General features: G+C 53.8%; 3 protein-coding genes across 6 annotated transcripts in view; 2 read left to right on the top strand and 1 right to left on the bottom strand.

The window, feature by feature from the left end:
* Nucleotides 1-30: 30 nt before the first annotated feature.
* Nucleotides 31-14420, top strand: BLM (BLM RecQ like helicase). Its single transcript, XM_015873386.2, has 21 exons — nucleotides 31-246; nucleotides 387-886; nucleotides 1946-2135; nucleotides 2539-2660; nucleotides 2849-2981; nucleotides 3413-4146; nucleotides 4970-5146; nucleotides 5319-5437; nucleotides 5754-5867; nucleotides 6593-6691; nucleotides 6776-6924; nucleotides 7220-7326; nucleotides 8039-8199; nucleotides 8646-8841; nucleotides 9250-9440; nucleotides 9567-9714; nucleotides 10070-10269; nucleotides 11388-11580; nucleotides 11966-12088; nucleotides 12760-12967; nucleotides 14139-14420. Exons 1-21 carry the CDS (start codon nucleotides 149-151, stop codon nucleotides 14296-14298), a joined length of 4122 nt encoding a protein of 1373 aa, XP_015728872.1. The 5' UTR covers nucleotides 31-148; the 3' UTR covers nucleotides 14299-14420.
* A 1183-nt stretch (nucleotides 14421-15603) lies between these two features.
* WDR76 (WD repeat domain 76) lies at nucleotides 15604-21203 on the top strand. Its single transcript, XM_015873393.2, has 13 exons — nucleotides 15604-15828; nucleotides 15933-16187; nucleotides 16313-16405; nucleotides 16774-16829; nucleotides 17411-17531; nucleotides 17879-17965; nucleotides 18058-18101; nucleotides 18172-18325; nucleotides 18664-18816; nucleotides 19442-19656; nucleotides 19886-20038; nucleotides 20238-20291; nucleotides 20807-21203. Exons 1-13 carry the CDS (start codon nucleotides 15604-15606, stop codon nucleotides 21060-21062), a joined length of 1866 nt encoding a protein of 621 aa, XP_015728879.2. The 3' UTR covers nucleotides 21063-21203.
* Nucleotides 21204-22654: 1451 nt separating this feature from the next.
* Nucleotides 22655-27337, bottom strand: part of FRMD5 (FERM domain containing 5) — a 38081-nt gene continuing 33398 nt past the window's right edge. For 3 of the 4 annotated variants that reach the window (XM_015873445.2, XM_015873448.2, XM_015873446.2), the window contains exons 11-14: nucleotides 26731-26805; nucleotides 26279-26347; nucleotides 26084-26190; nucleotides 22655-23754 (exon numbers count right to left, since the gene is read on the bottom strand). In XM_015873445.2, the coding sequence (XP_015728931.1) occupies nucleotides 23171-23754; nucleotides 26084-26190; nucleotides 26279-26347; nucleotides 26731-26805 (835 nt within the window). In that variant the 3' untranslated portion in view covers nucleotides 22655-23170. The remainder of the gene's footprint in view (nucleotides 23755-26083; nucleotides 26191-26278; nucleotides 26348-26730; nucleotides 26806-27337) is intronic. The other variant, XM_015873447.2, reaches the window with a different exon arrangement.

Genomic DNA, 27337 nt, shown 5'->3' with positions numbered 1-27337 from the left:
TCGTCACTTCCGCCTCAGCTGTTCCTCCCAATGGCGGCGCGGGAGGCGGGTTGGCGCCGAATGCGAAGTGGGCGCGGGGGGAGCGGCGGGCGGGGCCGGTGAGAGCGGGACGGAACCGAGCCGAACCGAGCCGAACCGAGCGGCCGTGATGGCGGCGGTGCCGCAGAACAACCTGCGGGAGCAGCTGCGGTTGCACTCGGCCCGCGGCGCCCTCAGCAAAGCGCCGCCCGCGCGCAGCCGGCCCGTGTGAGTAGCGCCGAGTGTGTGTGTGTGTGTGTGTGTGTGTGTATGTGTATGTCTGTGTGTGTGTCTGTGTACCACTGTGTGTGTGTTGCCGGTGCTGCCGGTGCTGACCCGTCCCGTCCCGTCCCTTCCCGCTGTTTCAGGTCCTTCACGTTCCGCAGGACGCCCGGCCCGGCCGCGCTGCGCGACAAGGACGTGAACACGTCTCTGAGCCCCGGCTCCATGTCCAGGCCCAAGGATCAACGCGTGGTTCCGCCCGGCCCCGTTGGCAGCTCCGAGCCCGCCGCCCCGCCCCGCCCCCTGCCCGTGTCTTTGCCGTCGTCGGGCCCCGCCGCCGCCACGGGCGATGAGTGGGACGACATGGACGACTTCGACCTGTCGGGCTTCGAGAAGAAGTTCTCCAGGCCGGCGGCGCCGTCCCCCAAGGACACGAGGGCTCCTCAGGGGCCTGGGCCGTGTGTCAGCAGGGCACGGGGTGATGTGGGGGCCCAGGAGCACGGGGCCGAGGTGGGATCATCACAGGGATCATCACAGGGCTCCTCACAGGGCTCCTCACAGGGCTCCCTCATCTGTCTGGGTGATGCCGGAGCCCCCACTGCTGCTGCTGCGCTTCCAGACAATGGGATGAAAGAGGCTCATGCAGGTGAGGGTTTGTACAGCAGCCCTGGAAATCTGCCTTGTTGAGAAATCGTGGACTCATACAATCATTGAAGTTGACTTCTCATCACCAAGTCCAACCCCAGCTCATGCCCATTAACAGTGTGGTTACCCAACCTGAATGCAGCTCTCAAGGTGCATCCTCAGCAGAGCTGAGTGCAGGGGGGGTTGTCTTCCTGCTGGCTGCACTGTTGCTGATACGAACCAGGACACAGTTGGCCTTTTTGTCTCCTGGGCACACTGCTGTTGATGAGTAACACCCTCAGATCCTTTTCTTCAGCACAGCTTTCCAGCCACTCTTCTCCAAGCCTGTAGTGTTATATGGGGTTGTTGTGACCAAAGTGCAGGAGCTGGCACTTGGTCTTGTTGAACCTCAGCCGATTGCTGCAGCCTAACTGGATCACTGAATGTAGAATCTGCCTTGCACTCTGTGAGCTCAGTGTGCTGCACCCTGGTATCTGACAGCGCACTTTGGTATGTGGGTTTTGTTTCAGTAACCGTGGTTTGAGAAAGTACAATGTTGTAAATAACAGAGATCTTTGTCTGCAGCTGGTAGTGTGGCACTGCTGGATGTGCAGGACTTCCCATGTGGCATCCTAGAGATGAGCAGCAGTGTGCAGAGTTATTGCAGGGGAAAAAACAAACCAAAACCAACACAACCAAACAGTTCTGTTATTGATAGAAAAGAGCTCTAAAATCAACTTACACCTAACAGTAATGCTGAGAAATATTAAAGCAGAAGAAGAGATCTGTGTCAGTTCTTTCAAAGCAAACAGAAATAATCCCCTGCCAGACTGTGCAGTCTTAAGCTTTTGCTTTCTCTTCTTGTAGGGAAGCTGCAAAAGCTGGTGGGTTGTTTGTTTGTTTGTTTTTAATGGGGAAGAAAAGAGGAACAGAAAGTATTTGTCAGAGATCAGCAACTGTATTAAACTATTGTTTTGAAATCTGGCAAGTAGTTTTTTCCTCTATTCAGTTGTGTTTTTGTTTATATCAGAATGAGTTACTCAGAATGTTACTCAGCAATCTTAATGCAATTCTCTTTCAGCTACGAATGGTGCAAGTGATGGAAGCCAGAAGCTGAGTAATGGTGAGAAGAGCGGCCGGCTGGAACTGGGAGATGTTGGCAATGAGCTGCTGGCAGACATTGAACTCGAGGAGGATGATTACTTGGATGTAGTTCCACCCTCTCCAGAGGAAGAGCTGCCTTCCTTCTCACCGTCTGTAAGAAGCGTTAGGTAAAACAGCTACTTGATAGAACTGTCTGAAAGGATGTTAAAGGTTAAATAAGGTGATTTTAAAAACCACCAAAAAAAGATGTGAACATCTTGCTTGTTAACAAGTCGCCATTAGAGTTGGCTTTGGCGGCTTTTGGCTTGGCCAGTTAGCAGCCAGCAGCTGCTCCCGGAGTCTTGTGGGATACCTTAAACATTGTCCATAAGAAGCCTGGCTTCTGCTTCAGAGAAAATTGGTGCACAGAGTGGGAACAAACTGTTTGGCTACTTAGACGTTAGGTGGGTTTTGAGAAGCTTCCCTTTTGTCTGCATCCTTAATGCTCTCATTCCTGAAGGCATTTTCTCTTATTGTTATCTGTTGATCCAGTGCATTTCTGTATTTGAATTGCTTTTATCTTATTATTAGTGATATTTTCAAAGAGTCTCCTTCTGATGGAAGATCAGCAGTTCATGGCACGGAGTCTGAGCCTGAGCGGATGGCACCGAAGCAGCCTGCTGCCGTGCAGGACTCGAGTGCAGAGCATGCAGGTACCTGAAATGACTTCATTGTTATGCATTAAACTGTGGGGATGGGTTGCAGCTTCTTGGGTGTTTTGCACGGTGTAAGACTTCTGTATCTCAACGCATTCTGTCTTTTGAGAAGCTGAGATCATTTTGTCCCTGTGTTCCAATGAGAATTAAGGTTACTCTATGCTGAAATGTGCTCCATCTTCCAGATAAAGGCTTGCGTATGGAACAGCGACTCTACAGCGTCATGGAAGATATTTGTAAGCTGGTGGATGCCATTCCACTTCATGAGCTTACGTCTGTCTCATGTGCAAAAGAGCTACTTCAGCACAGAGAGCTCCGGTACGGTTTAATAAGTATTATTTCTTATTTTCCTATTGCCATGTTCTGCATGAAGCAGTATCAGGCCTGTAGGTGTCTCCATTACACCGTAAAGATGATGTGGAGCGACGCGTGCATCAGTTCTTCCCTGTTAAGCCCTGTTAAGAGTCCCTTTGTTTTAATATCTGCACTGAAGGTGCAGTAGTTTTGTGATTGTGTTCAGCCGAGTCCTGGTGTTGGTCTCTTTTCCCTAAATTTGTTGGAAATATTTTTAAAGATAGTATCATGGAATATCCAAATTGGATTCAAAATACCACGCGACCACCACTCGTTAATGTTTTGGATAGGAACAAAGAGGTGAAAACAATTCTGCATGTTGTGGGAGGTGGTAATCCATTACTTGTCGCTTAACTATTTGTTTTCCTTCTTTCTTCCCTCGCTGCCTCTTCCAGGAGAAAATTGTTAGCTGATTCTGTTGCTTTGAAGACAAATAGCGTGAACGGTCCTGGCAATTGGAAGGCATGTGTACAGCAAGATCCTTCCTCACGTCCTGGCACACCTCTGTGTTCCGGCCCTGGTCGGGGTGTCACTTCTGCTGTCAACACACCGAAATCCACAAACCTTCCATCTGTGCTTTCCAGGACTGTTAATTCAAGCAGTTTTTCTACAGTAAGGAATCAAACGCTTGATAACTTGGATACTTCTTATGCTTTGAAGGAAGCTGATCAGGAGGTTATCTGCCTAGAAGCTGCAGCACTTTCTTCCTCCAGGGTGGTTGGCAAAGGCAGCACCTCTCTCAGCCGTCCCTCAGAGGTGTCATTCACTGGCAGCTGGTGTGAAAAGCCTGCGGGGAGAGACAGTGGGAACTGGCATGTGCCTGAGAGGCCCACTGCAAGCTCTGCTCTGAAAACCCAGCACACAAGCCCCGCTGGTGCTCCTGCATCGGGCTGCTCAGATGTGAACGATACAGACTTCAACCTTGATGACTTTGATATTGATGATTTTGATGAGGGCTGGGACGATGCTGTGGCACCTGAAGCACCACCTGCTCCCCAGTTGCAGCCGCTGAGGGAGGGCTCTGCCTCTCTGCGCTGCAGGCTGTTCGCTGCAGCCGCTGGCTCCGCTCCAGGCCCACATCCCACTGCTCCAAAGTCAGGCTGTGGGATCGCAGCAAAGAGCAGCTCAGGTGAATTGTGCTAATACAGATTGTTGTCTTCCCCTTTTTCGTTAGTTTGTATTTCTTCTCAAGTCTAAGCCCAGGTAACTTACCTGCAGATGAAACCAGTGCCTGTTGTCTGCATGGAAATTTCTTTTGGTTTCTCTTTGCAAAGACATCATTGTAGAATCTTGTCTTTTTTTCCCCCTCCCCAAAGTGGTGGCAGACTTGAATACTCATTTGCCATGCAGGTTGCAGACTGCCGGGGAGATGGAGCTGCTAAAATTGGAAACTGGAATGTTCCTGTGTTCTAATTAAATGATGACTCTGCAGTTGTTAATTCAAAGCCATGCAATAGTTTTAGCTGCTTATACAAAATATTCAAATTTGGTCACTTGTTGAAGCAAACAAAGCCCCTCAGTGCTCAGATGTAGGTCAATGTTGCTGATTCTTGCAAGAAGGGAGTGGTGAAAGCAGGGAAGTATTAAATGACACAGGCTTTTGCCCTGCTGTGTGTGTACTTGAGGAGTTGTTTTTGAAGGTATAACCATGGTGAGAGGTGCTCTGACTGCAGGCTTGTAACTAGTGCTAGTCACAGGCAGGGAGAACACAAGCAGGTTTTCTGTGGCGGAGATGCAGTTTGGCAGTGTAAAGCAGTTCCATTCTGGTGGTGGTTTTAAATTCCAGTCATGTGCATTTTCATTTATTTGTGTACAGCAACTCACGGTAGGAGCTGTGAAGGTTTGATGGGTTGAAGCGGTAGTTAAGCAATCTGTGGCACCAACATTTTATGTTATAAGAAATGTGGTGCAACTTGGAATTGTAACTTAACTGCGTTTTCTTTGTCTGTTAGAGCCACTGGCTCATAACCCTGCGCACCAACGTTTCAGGGGGATGAAATTTTCCCATTCTGAAGAAATGTTGAAAGTATTTCACAGGAAGTTTGGTTTGCACTCCTTCCGGACAAATCAGCTGGAGGCCATCAATGCTGCTCTTCTGGGAGAGGACTGTTTCATCTTAATGCCCACTGGTGTGTATCTACAAACACTGTGCAGCTACGGCCTGCAGCGGTCTGGTACCAAAGTTTGTTTCTGAGGGTGCTACAAAATGAGAATAAGAGCTCCCGCTTCTGTTCCTCCTCTGCCCTGCCCCCCTTTCCTCCTTTTATCTGGTATCTGTTGCATTCTGTCTCACTCTTACAGGTGGTGGTAAAAGTCTGTGCTACCAGTTACCAGCGTGTGTCTCTGCTGGGGTCACCATTGTCATTTCTCCCCTGAGGTCGCTGATAATAGACCAAGTTCAGAAGCTGAAAACTTTAGATGTAAGTTCAGACAGCTTTATTTCATTCAGTCACAGTGCAGATCAGTGTACCGGAAATCTGGAATGTGGTGAATCTCGTATGTCTCAGATAGAAACTACAATAATTCATTGGCTGGCAGCTGTAAAAGGTTGTCTAGGAAAGTCTGCATGAGGCGAACTAGAATACATTGGCAGCCTAAGCACTCTGTTTACTAATGCTTGTGTGTTTCTGGTTGGAGATGTGGTCAAGAACAGTGGGGATTTACATGCTATCTGTGATGACTGTCAGTGCTGTTTTCATGTGTGCTAAACTGAACATTCATATCTATTTGTTACAGATTGCTGCAACGTACCTGACTGGTGATATAACAGATACTGATGCTTCAAAAATATATATGCAGCTGTCCAAAAAGGATCCTATAATAAAGCTGCTGTATGTTACCCCTGAGAAGGTTTGTATTTGATTGAACTGTACAGTCATGGAGGCAATAACAGGAGGATTGCTATAAAGAGTCAAAGGGGAAACACTGAACTTAGAGGGGGCTTCTAGCAGCAAACAAACAAAACAAACACAAATGTGAAACAAATCAGGTAATTTGATAGGAGTTTGTACCTGTGTACACTGTGTACAGTGTAGTACCTGCAGAATTTAAATTCTTAAAGAAAAACTCCACGCACATCTTCTTCAATGCACAATACCACCAGTTTGTGGCTAATTGCTGTCAGGTGGCTACCGGAATCTTGAGTACTGCAGGGTAGAAACACGGAACTGCCAAGGTAATGGGCGACTGTCAGAAGACCATCTCGTGTTAATTATGTCATGCCTTTAGAAATGAGGTGGTGCTGGAAGAGCATTGTAAGAGGGGAAGATTTAATGTGCTTAATGGTGTTTTTTTCCTTCAGCTTTTCCTTCCTTGCCTCTTATGATAGAAGTCATTTTAAACTTAATCAGGTTGTAGGACCTCTGTGTAGCTGGTCCTTGAACCTTAAGGCAATCCTGCATCAGCTGCTGCGCTGTCAGTTGGCATTAAGGTGATTGCCATCCTCTTGGTGCCTTCAGGCTTTGCCTGTACCATCGGGGTGAACTCTACAGCAGAGCCGTTGCTTCCGCAGCCTTTCATGGGTGACACTTTGCTTTGTTTCTTGTCTTTCTAATGCCTCTGCTGGCTGCTCACAGGTTTGTGCAAGCAACCGGCTGCTGTCAGCCCTGGAAAATCTCTACGACCGCAAACTCCTGGCGCGTTTTGTCATTGATGAGGCTCACTGTGTTAGCCAGGTAAAGGCTTGGGTTTGGCTTTCAGAATGGCAAAGAACTTAGTGGGACCATCTTAGATGTATTTAACTTTTGCTTTTTAACCAGTGGGGTCACGACTTTCGAAAAGACTACAAACGGCTGAATATGCTCCGCAAGAAGTTCCGCTCTGTTCCTATGATGGCTCTCACTGCCACTGCTAACCCAAGAGTGCAGAAGGATATTCAGAATCAGCTCGAGATGCTGAAACCACAAGTGTAAGTTGTCCAGCAATTTCCTGGGACAGTCTGAGCTGCAGAGCATCTGAATGGAAAACCTGGGAAAGCACAGAAAGTATTAGAGACCCATCCAGTGGTTATATCTGATTGAATGGCAATGTGTGCATGGAGCTTAATGCAACTTTAACATGAAATATTACCAATAGAATACTTGCCAAACTCACTTGATTAGGGAAACTTTAAAAGGAAATAACATTCCAGTTAACGCCTTGCTTGTTGAAAGCAGTTCTGCACACACAAAACTGATAAGCACTGATAACATGTTTTGTTTTAGGTTTACAATGAGCTTCAACAGGCATAACTTGAAATATGATGTCTTGCCCAAGAAGCCAAAGAAGGTGGCAATGGACTGCTTAGAGTGGATTAAAAAATACCATCCACGTGAGTACTGAGCACTGCAGCATGCTAAGTGCCTTTTTAGCAACTACTTTGTAAGGCAGGAAGAGCCTTTAAGATGCTAGGAAAACAATGCTTGCCTTTTTCAAGATACTCATACATTCACAGGAAGAACAAATAGGAGACGGAACTGTATTGTTGATGCCGTGGATCAGGTTTACAGTTAGGAGTTCCAGTTAAAATGAAAAAGGAGATTATGGAAGTGCTCTGTGTCATCTAACATCTATACAGTTTTCACTGTTTAATTCTGTTTGTCGGCTTATCTGTGGTTCCCCTTAATTATACCATCAGTGAGTCTTGTCTCTCTAGGCTCTTTTTTGGAGTCCTGCAGCTCCTGCTGCTGGAAGTTGACTGCAGCATGCTCCCTTTGTCACTTCTCTTGTGCTGGCATGTTACTGACTGGCTCTCCATCCATGTCCTTCTTTAATAGCATATTTTGAATCTGAAGTTTGCACAGTATTGAGCAGGAAGTATTTTCCCGATTCCCTGAGTGTGCACATACGCCCCTGTAAGTGAGGAATTGGATAGGGAGAAACTAACAGAACCATCAGATAGTCACGAAATGACTGTATTAAGTAGCTACGTGTGTAGGGAAGAGTTGGTAGGTGTAAGGCAGTATTTGTCTGGCAGGTAGGACTATTATAGCTGTATTCCCTTTCACTTGCTTTATTCTAGCACCTCTTCTTTATGTTCACAGATGACTCTGGGATAATTTATTGCCTTTCCCGTCATGAATGTGACACAACAGCAGCCATTCTGCAGAAGGAAGGCCTTGCTGCACTTGCCTATCATGCTGGCCTCACTGACTCCAACAGAGATCTCGTACAGAAGAAGTGGGTTAATCAAGAAGGATGCCAGGTAACGGAATTGCAAATGGGGAGGAGGAAAAAAAAAAACTGAGTGGAATTTAGAGCACTTTTATCACTTTGGGCCTAGTAAGAGAAAAGACAGTTGTGTAACGATATCATCAGACCAGCTGCAGTCCACATCAGGTCAGAACAGATCTGCCAAACATCAGCCTTCTTCTCATTTTTGTTACAAATCAAAGGTTGTGGCTCTGCACCAACGTGTGGTGCTCTGGGAGGAAGGAGCTGAGCTGTGTGAAGCTGCGGGAGCAGCTCAAGGTGTGTTTGCTGAGTTGCATTTTGAGACTCTCCAATCTGCAGTACTATTTTGTCCCCATCTTGCAGAATTCCAGTTGATATTCTACGCTTTGTGTGGTTTCAGAAGCTTGACAACGTGTCTATTTTGAGTGCAGCATGAATGCTTTTCATAGCTAAATAACAGTGTCATTTCCTTTGTAGGTTATATGTGCAACGATTGCTTTTGGAATGGGAATAGATAAACCTGATGTCCGCTACGTTATCCACGCTTCCCTTCCGAAGTCCATAGAAGGCTACTATCAGGAGTCGGGCAGGGCTGGGCGGGATGGTGAAATGTCTCACTGCCTGCTCTTCTACAGCTACAGCGATGTCACCAGGCTCAGGAGGCTCATACTGAGTAAGCAGCTTCTTGTGTTTGCACCTGAACTGGGACAGTAGCAAAGAAACCACTGACTAGTTTCTGTCTCAGTTAGGCCGAGTTGTTTTGTTCTCTTAGAGTGCCGCATATGGTAAATAAAGGAGGGAGAACTGCGGCTTCATTTCACTGTTTACCTGAATAACTTTCTGTAATGGAAGTTTTTGGTCATTTGTTGTTTTAGTCAGAGCCATTTTTCTTTACATGTGTCCACCTTTTCATATTTATTATTATAGATTTTTCTCTTTTTTGATCTTTAAGAGGTGGGAGGTAAAATCTGTACTAAACGACCTGGTCTTTTTTAAGCAAGAAAGAATATTGTGTTTCATCTGATAACGTATACAAGGAGCTGTAGGTAAAACAAATACAACTGAACTGATTCCATTTCAGTGGAGAAGGATGGGAACAGTCACACGAGACAGACCCACTTCAACAACCTGTACAGCATGGTGCACTACTGCGAGAACGTCGTCGACTGCCGGAGGATTCAGCTTCTGGCCTACTTTGGGGAGACCGATTTTAACCCAAACTTCTGTAAAGATCACCCAGAAGTTATCTGTGATAACTGCAGTAGAAAGAAGGTAAAAATCATAGTTTTAAGTGTTGTGCTGGAAAATGCTCAAATGTAACAGACAAAGTTGGCAGCAACAACTTGCACTGGGATTGAACCACTCCAGGTCATTTCCTAATTCAGTCTCTTTCACTAGGACTACAAATCAAGAAATGTAACAGAGGAAGTGAAAAGCATTATAAGATTTGTACAGCAACACTGTGGACAAACGGGGGGAATAAATGGGAATAGAAACACGGGCTCTGGAAGATACACATTGAATATGATGGTGGACATTTTCTTGGGTAAGTGCCGCTTCTCCAGTAACAGCACCAAAGTAGACTTGGTGCAGGAACCTGGAGTATCGTTAGGTTTTGTAATAGCAGTGGTTTAAGGCAAGATATATTTGGCAATATTATTCTTCCCAGGAATCTCTGGGTGGTTGGATGATGGAAAATAGATGAGATGAGAGCTTTAATCTATTGCAGGTTGCTATAGCGATAACGTTCACCTACTGCTGGTGCTCAGACTTTCTGGTTCTTGCATGCTGTGTGTGCGTTCAGGCAGACTGAGGGAAGCCCTTGGGAGTCTTCATTGTGTTTGTAAACATGTGTGCAGGTGTTCTGCTTGCTGGCTAACCCTGTGACTGCTGTTGTGCAGGATCAAAGAGTGCGAAGATTCAGTCTGGAATATTTGGGAAGGGCGCTGCCTACTCACGGCACAACGTTGAAAGGCTGTTCAGAAAGCTGGTATTGGACAAGATCCTGGATGAAGACCTGTACATCACAGCTAATGACCAAGCTGTGGCCTACATAGTTCTAGGAGAAAAGGCGCAGGCGGTGCTGAATGGGTTGCTGCAGGTATTTGAGAATTAGATTTCTTGTTCTCCTACATATTGTTTTGAGCATTGTGCTACAGGTTTGGTGCAGCATATACCCTGGAATCATTCTGATGTAGTTTGCATACCTACAGAGGTGTAGGAATTTCAGCAGAGGTAGGCAACAAAATCTAACAGTCACAGCTTCTAGTCCAGGATTGTAATAGTAACATAGTGAGGCAGAATATGAGTTTGAGAGGACTGGGGAGGATTAAATGATTTTATTCCTCCTCCTTCCACCTGATTCTGGGAGTGGATCTTATCGCTGTCCATAAATACCTGAAGGGAGGTGCAGAGAGGACAGAGCCAGGCTCTTTTCAGCAGTGCCCAGTGCCAGGACAAGAGGCAGCGGTGCAAACTGGAGCATGGGAACATCTAATCCTTGGGAAGTGCTTCCTTGCTGTGCGCTGGCAGAGGCCCAGAGCGGTGCTGCAGTCTCCTGCTTGGAGATCTTCAGATGCTGTCTAGGTGCTCGCCTGAGCACCCTGCTCTGGGTGTCCCTTCTGGAGTGGGGCATGAGCCAGGTGGGCCCAGAGGTCCCTGCCAGCCTCAGCCAGCTGTGACTCTGTGGCTATAAGCAATACAGAAAGAGCTAGCTAAGGTGAAAAGAGAGAGAGGGAGAAAGGAACAGCACTGCTTCCTCCTGCATTTTCTGCTCTATTTTTTCCAGCCATTGGTGCTCTCTGAAAGAAAATGCTCTTTTGCAAGGAGGTCATGGAACCAGACCCAGGACTGCTTGGGGCAATGCCTCCTGTTAGTGCTGTGTTGGCACAGGAGAAGAGCCCACAGCGACAGACCTAGTGCCCTCTGTTTAAAGCTCGCTGTGTGCTGGGAGTGCAGGACTTCTTTCCTGCGCTGTGTGTATGCTTTGTTCTTTGTAGAAGCTTATGAGTGGTTGAGAATGGCTGCCCTATCATCTGGACTGTAAAAAAGAAAAGATCACTTGAAAAGCATGTCGCGGGTAAACAGCTTTCTTTTGGTCCATCAGAAAATACTTTTGGTTTCCTTCGTTGTTCTTTGTCATTAATCTGTATTCTAATGACTGCTCTGCAGTAACCTCCTCCCTGCTGCAATTTGCTTATGTTTTATTTTATTAAACAGGTGGAATTTCATGAAACCGAAAATGCCAGCGCCATTAGAAAGCAAAGGGCTTCTGTGACAAAAATGTCACAGCGAGAAGAGATGGTCAAAAAGTGCTTTGGGGAGCTCACGGACACCTGCAAGACTCTTGGGAAGATCTTTGATGTCCATTACTTCAATATTTTCAGTACTTCGACTCTAAAGAAAATAGCAGGTAATGCAGCTCCTCGTTGGTTAGAACCCCTGCAGGCAGCACACTGTGCCCTTCATGGTGTGGTCTGCAGCTGAGAGGGGGTTTGACAGCTCCCAGCTGGGCAGTGCTCTCTTGGGAGCAGCACCTGCAGCATAGGTACCCCACAGCTGTGGTTCAGCATCGCAGCCACCCATGTCATTGTGCTGCAGGGCAAATTTTGAGGCATTTTCAGAGGAAGCTTTTGGCCAAGTTCTGGTATGAATTAGCTGGAAGTAAATCTACCAGGGAAAAAAAAAAGGCTTATTTCCTAAACAAAACCAGAACCAATTTCCTCCAGAATATTCTACTGTGGGCAATCTTAAAATGTGGGGTTGATGGCTCTGATTGGTACCTTGTTCCACTGCAGAAACCTTGTCTTCTGATGCGGAGGTTTTGCTGCAGATCGACGGTGTCACAGAAGATAAACTGGAGAAGTATGGTGCAGAAATCATTAAAGTGATGGATAAATATTCCGAATGGACAACGCCAGGTATTCCTTGCACCTAAGTGTGCGTTTTCCTATTTAATCCTCTTTGTTCCTTACCTATTAGAAGTTCCACTCAAAAGTTAGCTTGTTTTAAACTCAATGTGCTGTTTCTTGGAGTTCAGTAACTACAAAAGGGAGCGGCTGCACCTTTTCAGAGCGTAGGAAGATCTCTGCTGTCTTTTCAGCAGTTAAATTCAGCACAGATCTGAAAGGCTGGGAAACAAAACGTACGCGTTGCTCTGCGCCTTTCCTTCTGGTTGCTGGGACTTGTGTAATACAGATTAGTTACACTGAGACTCCAGGACCTCGAGGTTGAGGATCCTGCACCTGTCAGCATCTCCCAGAGTTGTTCTTAAAAACAAGTGCTGTATTTGACTGCAGTATTTATGGTATATCCCATAATTCTTTCCAGAGCAACCATAGTGATTGAGACGAGAAGCCACATTAGTGAAAATAGGGATAATCTCTTATATAGATCATGGTGTGCTGAACCCAAACTGCCTTCTGGCTGCCTTTGCTTTACAACAGCCCAAGAAAGAAATGCCTCTAGTTGAGCAGGAGGGACGTGGAGTGAGGAGGTTTGAAATGCAGGGACGGGTTGGCAGATTCATGTGCCCCAGCTGGCCCAGGCAGCCTTTCCATTTCATTAGCTGTGATTCATTGACTGTCTGCAGAAGATGCTGCCTGCCAGAGTGTGGACCTGGCCCCGGGGAGCGCTGGCACACCTGGCAGTGAGGAGGAAGCAGAAGACGACGTCGTGACCTCGAGCTACTTTAATGGCAATGCAAACCAAAGGAGGAAGAGGAAAAGGCTGCCAAACGTCGGAGTATCCAAGAGGAAAAAGACGAGCAGTGGTGGCAGCCAGCAGTTCCATTCCAAAGGGTATGTTGGCTGTGATCAGATGGAACTTTTCACCCAGGGTAACGTGGTGATGATCCCAGAGCTGCACATTTACTTAGTGATTGTATGGGCACACGTGCAGTTGGGTCGTCAGGTGCTGAGCCTTAAAGCCCATCAAATGTCACTTTGGGGCTTTTCAGTACCACCAGTGCCACCGTAAGCAGCCATGATTTCACAGTTCACCTTCCCACTGCTGGGAGTCACCGTGTGCAGGGCAAATTAGAGCTGCATTCTCAGTGCTTTCATACTAATCACTTCTTCACTTGTAATTAGATTACACGATCGCACTGTAATCAAACTTCAGCTTTGTTTTTTCTTAATTGGCTTGACCATGTTCTCCTCTGTAGGCATGTAGTTCTCGTTCCTTATCCTGCTGATCTGCTCATGGAGCATAACTGTAGCACTGCTGCTCTTAAATCTATGCACATTCACGCTGCTCACACAGCTGATGGGATCATGCAGGAAGCGTAGCTGGTGACTTAGTGGGGTCTGTATGAAAAATACCTGCTCGATTTTGCATCTTAGGGCATGGAGGAGCTCAGAATAGCACTGAGCTATGCAGCTGTGTGCTCCAGAACACACTGTGAGAGCCCTGCTTGGAGGGCTGTACCCAACTCTAACACACGCTGGGTTTGGGAACTAGCAGGTTTTTATGGCTTTAACGTCACACTCGCAGCAGAGATGGCACAACTCTCCGTAGGGCGGCTGCTTGCTACTGCTGCTCTTCTGGGATGCTCCTTCTGTGCTGGCTGTCCCCCTTTGGAGGGGTCCAGGTTTATTTGTAGGAAGGAGCAGCTCCAGCTCAGCAGGCTTTATTCACAGCCTCTCCACCTTCCCATCTACTGACACGTCAGTTGTATGCTGTTGACCCTGAAATGTCACTTAATGTTGATACTCTAATTGGATTAATGGGAGTCAGGTTGGTCGGTGTCCCTGGTTCAGGCTGCTGCTCACCCCTGGGCAGATGTCACAGCAGCAGCTACACTTCATTTGCACTGCAGACATACAGGCATCCAAAGAACCCTACCTAGAGTGCAACTGTGTAAACACTGCTGGAAGGGAAAGGGGAAGGGAAGGGAAAGAAAGGGAAAGGAGAAAGGAAGGGAAGCCCATTGCTCTGTGTGTAACACTGCTTTCTCTCCTGCCTTGGCAGGGCCAGGTACAGGCGGACACGAAGGGCGCCCAGCTCCAGGGCTGCAGCTCCTGCACAAAGCTCAGCACTGTGTGGGGCCGGGGCACGGCTGGGCATCATGGCACCACCCAAACCCAGCAGCAGGCGCTTCCTGCAGCCTTCCTACAATGTGCTGGAGTGAGGGACACCAAGTGCTGCAAGGACATCGCCCTGGGTTAGTAATGTTCATTCCATGAGCCTTCTTAGATTTGTACATTTGTCAAGTCCAAAAGTTTGCATTAAATAAATAGTTTTTTAAACTCGTGAGTTTATTCAGGCCTTATTTCTGCTATAAGTCCTGCACTGCGGGACCCCCAGCAGCTGCACTAACAAATCAGAAGCGGTTACTGGAGCTGTGCAGCCCAAGGATGTGACCCCCTGTCCTCCCTTGCTGGCTGTGTAAGTACCTGGAAGCTGAGGGGCTCTGTGAGTTTACATAGGATCATAAAACGGCCTGTGTTGCAAAGGCCCACAGTGCTCATCCAGCTCCAACCCCCTGCTGTGTGCAGGGTCACCAACCAGCAGCCCAGGCTGCCCAGAGCCACATCCAGCCTGGCCTTGAATGCCTGCAGGGATGGGGCACCCACTGCCTCCTTGGGCAACCTGTGCCAGTGCGTCACCACCCTCTCGGGCTGTTAACCTGATGTATAAAATACAATTCAGCAGTTCGAAGTTTCAGTTTTTCGCCCCAATCCTGGGGCTGGAACAGCTGCTGCCGTGCACCCCGCATTGCTGCCGTGCACCCCGCATTGCTGCTGTGCACCCCACATTGCTGCTGTGCACCCCGCATTGCTGCCGTGCACCCCACGCTGCTGCCCCTGCACCGCGCTGCTCACGCTCTTGAGCTGCCGCTTTGCTGTGCGCCCTGTGCCGGTGCCGGCAGCCCCGGGCAGTTCCTGCCGTCAGCCATGCGGGGCTTTGTCCACGTGCGGTGCGGTTGGAGCCGGGGCAGCTGCCGTGCTCAGCGCCGGGGGGAGCGGCCCCATCAGCTGACGGTGAGCGACGAGCCGGGAGCGCTCCGATGGGTTTTGCATAACACAAGGCGCGCTCGGCATTAACCCCTTCCTGTCCTTGTCCGTCCTGAAGCAGCGCGGGACACCGGATGGGAGCCGAGGGGCTGGGGGCGAGAACAGCGCGTTGTGCGGGAGGGACGGGATGTAAAGCGGGGAGTTACAGGTGGGGGTGGGTGGGTTCCCCGATGGGTTCCCCAGGGCCCCTCCAGCCTCCCCGGCCCCGCCATGCGCTGCGATGCGCTGCGATGCGCTGCGGTGCGCTGCGGTGCGGTGCGGTGCAGCCGTAGGGCGCTGGTACCGCATGTCTCCGTGCCGCCTGCAGCGCCGCTCCGGTCTCGGGACGCGGCTCGCCCCGCACGACACGCCGCCGAGCCCCGAGTCCCGCTCATTGTCCCGCCCAGTGTCCCTCACTGCCCCGTTCCGTGTCCCGCTCCATGTCCCGCTCCGTGTCCCGCTCCATGTCCCGCTCGTCGCTCCGTTGTCACCGCTCGTCGCCCCGCCCCGCTCCCGTCAGGCGCCTTGTGCTGGGCGGAGCCGCTTCGGGACGCGGGAAGATCCCGCTCCGCCCCGCCGTGATCGCGGTGCAGATGGCGGCGCAGGGCGGCACGGCGGCGGGGGAGCGCACGGAGCTGTCGCCGCGATCCCGGCAGCAGATGCAGGTGGGGGCCGGGAGCTGGGGGCGGCTCGGTCCTGCTGGGCTCGGTCCGGCCGGTCTCGGTCCGTCTCCCCGCTCACCGCCGCTCTCCCCGTTTCCCCCCCCCAGGAGCGCACCCCGCCGCCCCCCTCCGCTCCCCCCCCGGCCCCTCATGCCGCCCCCCGCCGCTCCCCGCAGCTCCGCGTGCTGCTGACGCCGCTCCCCGCCCCCGGCCGCCGGCTGCCCCAGAAGCGGCTGTTGGGCGACTACGGCGGGGCCGGGGCGGCGGGGGGGGACGAGAAGCGGCGGCGCGAGGAGCGCTACAGCCCGGAGCACGCGGACAGCGGGACGGACGGAGACAGCGACGGGACGGAGCCGGGTCAGGTGGGTGCGGGACACCGGCACGGCACGGAGCGGATCCCGCTCTGTCCCCCTCTGTCCCCCTCTGTCCCCCTCCCCCGCCCCCCCCCCCGTTTCCCGCCGCGCGTTACCGGGCCGTTTCGCTGCAGGACGGGAGCCCGCGGCTGTCGGCGTACGAGAGGAAACGGCTGAAGAACATCTCCGAGAACGCCAAGTTCTTCGCTGCTCTGAAGCTGCACGAGGTCGGGCCGGTTCCCGGTCGTGCTGCCGGGTCGGAGCGGCCCCGTGTTACCGGGTGGGGGGAGCGGCGCGGCCGGACGGTGCGCACAGCGGGGGCGGATGGAGCCGGACCGGGCACGGGGCGCCGCTGTGGGTCTATAGAACAGACCGGGGGATGCGCTGCGAGCTGAACTGAGCGCTGCGTTCAGCCGGCGCCGTTCGGTTTCCCGTTGCTTTGTAAGGGAGCAGCTCCAGGGCTCCCGGGCAGCGTTCGGGCTGGGGCAGCAAGTCCTCGTTATTTGTTGGGAATAACTGTCGCTCATTGCAGCCTTTGGGCGGCTGTTCTTGTAGAGCTCGGGCTGTTTCTAACCTCTGCCTTTCTGTTCCGAAGTCAGCTGCAAGACTCCGTGAAATCGTAGCCAAGGGACCAGCTCATGCCACCAAGAGGTAAAGCTGCTCCCCGTGTCCCTGCCGTGTCCCTGCTGAGCTGTGCTGCTCTGCTTTGCCATCCCATGGCACACAGGTGCTGCTGTGAGCGCCCTTCTGACCTAATGTCAGTGCTCTCCCTCCGTCCTACTTGTCTGAAGGTGTTTTGGTGCTTTTCTGTTTCTTTTTGTTCTCTTTCCCTGAAATATTTCTTTGTTTTGGCCAATGGAGAAGCACTGAGTGGTGTGAGCAGAGGGCAGGAGAGCTGAGCGGAGCAGGGAAACGCGCTGTGTTAGATGCGAAGTAATGGGAGCTGTGATGAAAGGAGGGAGAAGATGAGCAGATCAGTGAGAGGGAGGATGAATTATAAATGAGGAGGGATGGCAGGAAAGCGGCATCAGGATGTAATACAAGGAAACAAGTGTCATAAATCCGTGTGCGCTGCCACTGCTCTGCTGCGTGCTGCTGTCACCAAAGGAAGCAGTGATGGCAGTGCAGGGCGGTGCGGTTGGGTTCAGGTATCTGTGCTGTAGGGCCGGGCTGCAGAGTTCTGCTCAGGAATCATGGAGGAGTTCTGTTCCTTCACAGTGCTGTCATTGCAGAGCAAAGCCCAGGAAGGCCGAGGGCAGCACGGTGCAGCGCAGGTCCATGCGGCTCCAGAGGATGCAGCCCCCAGAGGTCCCACAGGTGGAGGCACCAGCACAGGAGGAGGAGCAGGAATATGTGAGATGGGGATGGGGCTGGGGGGGCTGCAGGGGGATACAGCTGTGATCTGCTGGGAGCAGCCAACTGCAGTCAGTACTGCTGTGCTGTGCTTCCTGGAAAGCTCTCAGGGCTGTGTGGGGCTGTGCTGCTGGCAGAAGGGGAGCGTGCACCCCAAGCAGTGCAGTGCCTGCATCCCATGGGAGCTGGTTGGTGTTTGCTGGGAGGTGGCTGATGCTCAAGGGGCCATTAATGAGGCAGTGCACCCTGGGGTGCTGCTGAGGGTCCCCAGGCGCTGCAGTCTATGTTCAGGTGCAGGCAGTTATGCTCAGCTTTGTGCCCATGGTTGATGTGACCCCATGTTGCAGGTCCCTGCCGGACCGCTGCCCATGGCCACGGGTGGGCAGGAGAAGAGTGAAACAGCGCTGCTGGGCACCTGGCTGCAGCTGAGCGAGGTACGGCCGGCTGCCTTTGGTGGCATCTCTGGATGACGTTGCTCATGTCCTACATGATCTTGTTCTGATCCGCGTCTCTTTTCAATCCTCAGATGAAGAATAACAACACTGAAAAGCGCACGTGTGACATGGCGAGGTAAGGGGAGGTGGCACAGACCCTGGGCTGGGTCTGCTCCGCCCTGGGGTGGCTGACGTGGTGTGTGCAGGTACCAGGCTGCCCTGAGCTGCATGCTGCTGCGCGAGGACGGCATCAGGAAGGTGGTGAGCGGCCGTGTGTGCTCCGTGGCCATCCACCCCACAGAGAGCGCCGTGCTGGTGGCAGCTGGGGACAAATACGGCCACGTCGGGCTCTGGGACGTTGTAAGTGTGCTCCTCTGCCTGGCAGCACCGCGCTGCACTGTGAACCAATTCTGCTGCCCTGGGAGCTGTGCTGCTGTGGGAGCTGAGCGGGAGGGATGCTCAGCACTTTGGGTTCTGGGTTTGTGCTGGGCCGAGCAGCTTCAGCTGTGTGCCGCCTCAGCTGGAGGCGTTTGAAATGCTCCACACACATAATGCACGTTGTTGGAGACTGCCGACCTCTGCAGCCCCTCCTGCAGCACCCTGTGGTCCCACGGAGCAGCCTGTGCTGCACAGCTGGGCAGTCAGTGGGAAGCACTGCAACGGCTCTAAGCATCCGTTTATTGGCTTTTGTTGTTCAGAGCCGCACAAGTGAGGAAGGAGCTCAGGTCTTCACCCCACACAACTTGTCCGTCAACTGCATGCACTTCTCGCCCTCCCACCCCGCACAGCTGCTGTCCCTGAGCCACGACTCGCTGCGCTGCGGTGATGTCAGCAGGGCGGTGTTTGATGAGGTGGGTGCTGCGCGGTGCTGCTCCCATTGCAGCCCAGGTGTTATGTGTGGGTTGTTAACAGGGGAGGTCCCATTTCTATGGGGGCACATGAGGTGGCTTTGTTTGCTGTCATGAAGGCGGAGGTGCTGCCCAGCTGATCGCACTGTGCCTGAGGTGGCCGCAGCTCTTCACTGTAGCAGGAAGGAGGCTGGAACTAAATACACTGTGTGCCCCTTCCCAAAAGCAGCACTGCTTAAAGGTGGGGAATGGGAGCGGCTTAAAGAACTAAAGCCAGCACACAGCCTGTGTTAGATGACTTTGCTCTTCTTGGGCTCTGAGGGAGCAGAGTGCTGTGCCTGCTTTCTGCAGCAGTTTAAGGGCCTCATGGTGCTCCGTTTGCTGGTAGTCCAACCTGTCTGCATGGAGCAGCTCTGAGAGCAGGGCATGGGGCTGGCTCAGGTGGGGTGGTTAATTGCCTGCTGTGGGGACAGGTCATGCAACAGGGAGCTGAGGCTGGAGCTCTGATCAGGTCACTGCCTGCAGAGTTTCAATATACAAAAAATGCCCACGGTGTTTGGTGCTGCAGGTGTGTGTTTGTTGTGCTGGGCTGTATAGCTGTACTTTCCTTTGCCCCTCTGGCACTCAGATTTACAGAAGTGAGGACAGCCTCTCCTCCTTCGCTTTCCTGGAAGACGGTGCCCACACGGCCATTGTGGGGCTGTGGGATGGCACAGTGGCTGTGGTGGACAGACGGACCCCGGGGACGTCACCGGAGCTCTCTGCAGACATCGGCTTCAAAATGACGAGGACGGTGGACGTGCACCCCGTGGACAAGCAGTACTTCCTTGCTGCAGGCTCTGTGTACGTAGCTCAGAACACGCATTGCTGTGATCCCCGCTGTGGGCATTGCTCTGATCCCTGCTGTAATGGGCTCTGTGCAGAGCAGGAGCTGTGCTGGGTGGTTCTCAGTGTTGCAGGCTGCTCCCGGCTTCCTTGGCTCTTAGAAAGACCCATTTTTAGTCCTCAGCAGCATTTGAAATGATAGAATCTCGTTTTACAATCCCTTACCTGCTCACCTGCTGCGTTACAGCGACGTCCGTGTCTACGACATGCGATGGCTGCGGCGCAGTGGGAACAAAGCAGTGAGTGCCCTGCGTGGGCACAGCAAGAGCGTGGCCTCCGCGTACTTCTCACCCATCAGCGGGCACCGCGTGGTCACGGTGTGTGCAGACGACAAGCTGAGGTGAGGCCATGGGGGGGCTGAGCCCATGGGGGGGGCTGAGCCTGCAGTGCCCTGGGTCATTTGTTGGTTGGGATCTCAGTGCTCACAGCCGAGTGCTGCATTCTGTGTGCCCGTGGTCCTGCACTGAGTGCTCCACGAGGTGGGGCTGCCTCTTCTACCGCACGTAGTGTCCATCAGCACACACTGTTTTGTCCTACAGGGTCTATGACACCAGCTCTTTATCAGCCAACTCTGCCCTCCTCTGCACGGTCAGGTACAGTGGGGTGGGCTCTGCTGTGTTGGGGCTGCATGGGGTGCTCGCAGCCAGGAGGCAGCAGCTTCTGATTGCTGCAGTGTGCTCTGCTCGAGTGCTTTCTCTCTGAGTTTCTAACATAGGAAGGGTTACTGAGCAGTGAGGGATGTGTTTCCAAGGGGTGCTGCTGCCTGCAGAGCTCTACCAGCCTCCAGGCTTGTCCCCTTGGTGTGGGCATCACCTCAGGGATGGGGCAACTGAGGCTGCTTTGAGGCGTGGAGGCACAGGATCATGAAGGTTGGAAAAGGCCTCTAAGACCATGAAGTCCAACCATGACCCATCGATAGCCATTCATTTCCACGTGTCCTCTGACTTCTCTTGTGCTCCGTTTCATTTCTTTATCCCTTTGCAGCCCTGTGCCCAGCAGTTGGATGTGGCAGTGTGTAGGGGCAGCAGGATGGGTTTTGGCAAACACGTGGTGTAGATGTTGGTGCCTTCCTTCTGCACTTCTGCATCTGCTCCTCTCTGCTCTGCAGGCACAACAACAACACGGGCCGCTGGCTGACGCGCTTCCGCGCAGTGTGGGACCCCAAGCAGGAGCAGTGCTTTGTGGTGGGCAGCATGGCACGGCCCAGGCAGATCGAGGTGTTCCAGGACACGGGGCTGCTGCTTCACGCCTTCTGCAGCCCCGAGCACCTGGGCTCCGTATGCTCCATCAATGCATTCCACCCCACCAGGAACATCCTCGTGGGGGGCAACTCCAGCGGCCGCCTGCACGTCTTCATGGAGTAGGGGGGGGGGGGGTTGTCCTGCATGGAGCTGTGGGTGAGAGAACTGCAACTGTGCTGTCGTGGGACAAAGCTGATCTTTTAAGTGCTTGGTCTGTGTTTATGGTTCCGGCGTTCCTTTCAATAAAAGGATGTTTAATCTAAAGGTGGTTTATATCAAAATAGCAAAAAAGAAGACGTGATGTGGTCAGATGGCTGTTCCCTGAGGGTAAGCTTACTTAGATCAAGGTTACCATGGAAGGATGTGGGGCATTCAGCAGCTCTGGGTTGTTCCCCCATTTCTCCTGCAGCACCCACAGCTCTCATGGGGGTTCCTCAGCCATGGGGTCAGATCTCCCCACATCCCTGCTGGGGGGTGGGTGCAGCTGGGGCAGGAGACACAGGTGGGGTGTGTGGAGGTAGAGCAGGAGGACCTGATGAGGGGAGGTGTGGGGCACAGTGGGGAGGCAAGTGGTGCAGCTGGGGCAATAGCTGGGGCATGTGGAGCATCTGGAGGAACAGCTGGGACATGGGGTACAGCCGGGGGCACAATTGGGGCACAATTGGAGGCGTCATGGGGCACAATGTGGCACATCTGGGCTTTGAGGTGTGTGAGAGCAAACAAATGTCAAACCAAGGCGGGCTGGGGTGGGGTTTTTTTGTGTGTATTTTTTTCCCCCATGATATTTAAATATTTATTTCAGTTTAAAAATACTTTCCATGGCACCGATGAATTTCTGCTCACTAAGATATCGAATATGTAGAAAAAGGTACATTTCGAAGGACAATGTGGCTGACAGGATTTGGCACATGAAAGGTCAGTTCCGAGGTTTTTCTTATGAAAACTAAGAAATTCACATTTCCGGTATCTCACCCACTACTGCGGAGATGCGGCGCGTTACGGCGCCGCTGTTGTTCGATATGGGAACCTACGGGAACGACATCCGGATACAAGGACGTAGAACTAAGAGGTGCCGAACACCGGGACGCAGCCACGGCCACGGCCACGGCCACGGCCACGGCGCTGCGGGGAAATGCCGGGTGAGCACGGCGGGTTCCGCGGGGCCGACGCTCTGGCTGTGCGAAGGGAAGCGGATGGAGGAGGCCGAGGTCGGCGGTGCCGCGGGCACCGGGCGGGGGCTACCACGCACTGCATAGACACACTGACTACGGGCTGAGGTAGGAACACTACACTACGAGTGAACTCGGCTACGTTGCATAAACGGGGTCAATGGGGGCCGAGCGGGGACGGCGGCCGCGTGGTGGCACAGCGCAACCGGCCCACGGGGGGCTCCGCGCGTGGCCATGGCCGTGCTGCACCGCATTACTGTGCTGCACCGCATTACTGTGCTGCACCGCATTACTGTGCTGCATGGCTGTCTGGCTGCCGGTGGCACCGCGTGGCCGCGCCCCGTGCCCGTCCCGTCCGTCCCGTCCGGGCTGAGCGGCGGCCCCGTTGCCGTGCGATCTCTCCCTGAGATGAAGCGGAGCTGCTCGGCCTCTCGCCCCGCGTCCAGCGGCGGCCGCAGCGCTCCCGGACCGGCGTTATTGCTCCTGGGGAAGGGCCGTCCCCGCTGACCGGCTCCCACGGGCGCCACGAGCTGTCGGCGTGTTTTGGCTGAAGGATGGATGGGGAGCGATGGCTGCTCGGCGACATCCCGGCGTTACCTCCCGTCCTGCAGCGCGTCCTTTTGTCTTCGGCAAAGTCCTAAAGTCGCCGCTCTCCGCCTCCCAGAGCGCGGCAATGGACTACAAACATCCACCGCCCCGCCGGGCCCCGGGCGGAAAGTTAAAAACAAAACAAAAAGACTCGGGCTCGATAACAAAAATAGCTTCTCGTTGTTAAAATAGACCTCCAAACAGTCATTTGTACAAAAGGAGCCGAGCGCGGGGCCGTGGCGCTGCCGGGGTCCCCAAAGGGCGGCACGGGGCTGGGGGGGGGGGTCCTGCGGCACGGTGAGACGGGGAGCATCCTGCGCAATGCGGCCCCGGGAGGGGCACGAGGATGAGCGTTAATAGCAAAAGAAATTCCTCTCTTTATTGGGTTCTCCCCCATCGCCCCGAGGGGGTGGGGACCCCCGCGGCGCTTCCGCTCTTCTCCCGCGGAACGACCGGCGCTGGGGCCGCGGGGCCTCAGGTGTCAGTGAGCAGAGCCACCACGGCGCGGAGCTTGCAGGCAAACCAGCGCCTGAGGGGACAAAAGTATTGGTAATGGAACTGCTCGAACTCGGGGGTCTGGCGGATATCGCGGAAAAAGGCGGTGTCAAGGTCGGACTCGGTAAGGACGATGAGGAGGAGGAGCAAGACAAAGAGGAGTCCCACTGTCACGAGGAGCAAACGGAGGACACTTAAAACAAACTTATTCACCTGTTCCGCCCTCGGGCCGCTGCCGGCAGCCGAGCACAGTGCGCGCAGCTCGCGCGGCTCCTCGGGCTCCGTGCCGGGCGTGCCGGCCTCCGACTCCTTCTCCTCCTCGATGCTGCACGGGGCTCCGTTCAGCTGCCGGGACAGCAGCAGCAGCTCCAGGCTGTGCTCGGCCACCGGCGTGGGCAGCACGCTGTCCGCGGGGCTGTAGCTCTCGTCGGCGATGATGGCCACGCGTTCGCTGCTCTCGGCGCGGCCGCCGCGGCCGCCGCGGCCGTGGGGCACGAAGGCGTCGCCGTGGGAGGCGGAGCGAACCGGCGTGGAGTGGGCGCTGTCACGGAGCGACTCCAGGCCTGGGGGATAGTGGGGGGGGGTCAGTATGTGGGGCACGGAGCAGTCCCGGCCCCAAACCGCCCCCGCTGTCCTAGTGTGTTGTTCTGCTTCTGCAGCGTAGGGTGCTCTGTGCTGTTCTATTCTGTTCCATTCCACTCTTTCATTCCATTCCATGCCATGCTATTCCATTCTATTTCATTCCACATCATTCCATTCAATCCCATTCTGTTTCATGCTATTCCAACCCATTTCATACCATCCCATTCTACCCCATTCCGTTTCATTCCATGCCATTCCATTCTATCCTATCCCACTCTCTTGCATGCCATGCCATGCCATTCCATTCTGTCCCATTCCTTTCCATTCAGCTCCCTTCCATTCCATCCAACTTCATTCTGTACTGTCCCATTCCATCCTTCTGCATGCCATCATTTTCCATTCCATTCCATCTCACCATAAATCATATGATAGAATCAGATACGGTTGGGTGGGAGGAGCCCTCACAGCCCCCTGCACGCACAGCTGTGTGCAGCTCAGGGCTGGGGCAGTTGGCACCTGTAACTGTGTGACCCAGCCCTGCTTTCCAGCAGCAGAAATGGCTGCAAACACGGCTGTGTGCCCAGCCCTGCTCAGGTTACAGCTGAGCCTGAGCTGCCCTTTAGGGCTGAAGGCTGCAGGCAGGGCAAGGGGGGCCCTTCTACCCACTAACAGGAAAAAACAAATCCCCACCTCCCCCCACAGCTGCTGTAAAAGCGCAGCAGGGGTTGGGCAGCAGCAGCAAGCTGCAGCTCAGGGACATTTCCTGGGGGGGATGGGATGGGGAGGGGGCACAGGGCCCCAGCGCTGTACTATGGGTGCTGCCCCAGTACATTCCCATACTCTGCCACCTCCTGCTTGCAGTGCTGCCGGATGCCTGTAGGGCTGTGGGCACAGCAGGGGCATAGCACATGGCATAGCACACAGCATAGCACAGGACATAGCAAGGGGCTTAGCAGGGAGCTTAGCACGGGGCTGCAGGCATAGTGGGGGGCATAGCCTGGGGCTTAGCACGGAGCTGTGGGCATAGCACAGGGCATAGTGCGGGGCTTAGCAGCGCAGTGCGGGCACAGACAAACACATTCACACCCCGACAGCTGCTTCACACGGCTCAGGGCACTGACAGCCATCCCCCCTATCCCCAATGGGGAGGGCAGTGACAGCCAACCCGTGCTGCCACCCCCACCTCCATGAGCTGAGAAATGTAGGGAACACGGGGCCCAGCCCCAAACAGAGGGGTCAATGGTAATGACATCCCGCTGGGGGGGCACCCAGCGCTCCCTGTACCCCAACCCCACATCCCTCACCCCCTGGGGCTGCTGTCACAGGACCCCCCCCTACCCCCCCGGCCTCACCTGCTGCGTGCCCACCCGGAGCGTGGGGGCTGGCGCTGGGGCCGGGGGCAGCGGGCAGCAGGGGCAGAGCCCCCAGGGCACGTGCCAGCAGCCGCGGCCCCAACGCCAGCACCCGCACCCGCACCGCGCGGCAGCAGTGGTTGATGAAGCGCAGCTGCACGCTGACCCGGGTGGTGATCTTCACCAGGCACTTCCCCATGGCGTGGGGACGGCAGCACAGGGACACAGACCCACCAGCAGTGGCACACTGGTGGCCCCACGGGACTATTTTGGGCTCCTGTGGTGTCACAGCTATCAGCGAGGTGACGGTGACATAAAGCAGCTATGGGCACCGTGCCGAGCACAGTGATGGATGTGTGGGGCTGCGTGCCACCCTATCCTGTAACAGTATCTGGGGGGAGGTGCTGGGGGGGAGGGGATGGTCCTGTTATCAGGCCCCAAAGCTCGGCCCCCAACCAGCCTTGAGCTCCCATGGGCACAGGAGGTCCTCACGAGGTCCCCTAACCTGTGAGCACTGTGGGGTCCCAGGCTGCATGTGGATGGCACCGCAGGGCAGCCCAACAGCACAAGGTTCCAGTAGCACCTCAATGACCCCAAATGCATGGAGACAAAGGGACACCCAATGTGAGCACATGTGCAGCTGTGCTGAGCACCCAAAGCAGCTCAAACCTGCGGCTGTGGGGGGGATTCATGGGAGGTGGCAGAGCAGGGGATGCAGGAGGCGCTGCACTGCAGTGACATGAACAGCTCTGACGTGTGCACCCATTCCTGGCGAGGCATCATCATGGCAGCATTAAAATCCAGGTCCTGTTCACGTCAGCCCTGGAGCCCCATTGCCCTGAGCCGGAACTGCCACACAGCGTCAGCTCTTTGCTACCCACTCCCTGAGCAGAGGCAGCAGCAGCTGCTTTCTGTATGTCCATGCACACAGGTGAGTGTGCCCGCCCCGTGTGCGTACCTTCCATGATGGAGATGTGCACAGCCCTCCTGCGGGTGCGCGGCACGCTGCTCAGCCGGGGGCCGTGGGTGATGGAGGGGCAGCTCCTGCTCGGCACCAGCCCGGCCCTGGGGGGAGAGCAGCAGTGAGGGGCCGCCTGCTGGGGCTGCACGGTGCCCCCTGTGCCCCACGGTGCCAGGTTTGTGGTGCCCTTACCTGTGGATCTCTGGCGGCTCCCGCTTGATCTTGGCACTGGATTCCATCACCTCTTTTGCAACACGGCCGCTGCAGGTGGAAAGAAGAGCAGTGTGAGCACAGGGACGGCAGCCCTCCGTGCCCGGGGTCCCATCGCTGCACTGCCCACAGGGGTGGCATCACCCCATGGCTGGGGATGCCTTGCACCCTGCAGAGATGCACAGCGCCTTCTCCAGGGAGCAGAATTTAGGAATGCAATGATTGTTTTATCCCTTGGCCTCAAAAAAACCAAACCAAGCCATGAAAAGCCTGTGGAGTTCCCCCCGGCCCCTGTGATCATGGAATCTCTGGAGCAGGAGAGAGGAATGGCAGCTGGGGAATAGGGGATGCATGGTGGTGGCATTGCAGTGGCTGTCCTGCACCAGAACAGCTGGCAGTGGCTGTTATCTGCCCCTTATCTGCCCCTTATTTACCTGTATCGGAAGCGGCTCCCCTTGAAGAACAGGTTGCTGCTGGACACTGTCCGGACCTGGCTCGACTTCTCCAACCTGCAGGGCAATGGGCTGTGAGTGCCACACACTCATGGGAACAAGAAACTCCCAGCACACATCCCAGTGAACAAGGCTGGGTACCGTGTGTGTGCTCTGCCAGCTCCCCACCCCACAGCACAGCCCCATCTCCCCACCTCTCTGCGTGGGGCAGGAGCAGCCAGCAGCCCTCACCCCACACACCGGGCAGACCCAGCGCTGACATTATTAATCAGAAAAAGATTTGTAAAGCAATATTGCAATTCCATTTCATGTTCATATAATGAGGAGTGAAACCTGCTGATTGCAGCCGCTGATTGCGGAATTCCCAAAGAGGATACATTACACACTTTATCTCACATCTCGCTGATTAGAATAAAACTCATTAGGAAGCACAAAGGCAGGCAGTGCCAAGGAAGGCTCTGAGCACCCAGCGCAGCCCCATGCTGAGTGCTGGCACTGCCTGCTGCCCCTCCACCCCATAACCCCACCCAGGTTAAGGCTCTCTCTCTGCCCAATTAATTCTAATTGCATAATTGGAGCCTGCTGGGCT

This window comes from Coturnix japonica, chromosome 10 (genome assembly GCF_001577835.2).
Source record: "Coturnix japonica isolate 7356 chromosome 10, Coturnix japonica 2.1, whole genome shotgun sequence".
NCBI lineage: Eukaryota > Metazoa > Chordata > Aves > Galliformes > Phasianidae > Coturnix > Coturnix japonica.
Note: the sequence above shows the minus strand (reverse complement) of the source record. Positions and strands in the feature narration are given on the sequence as shown.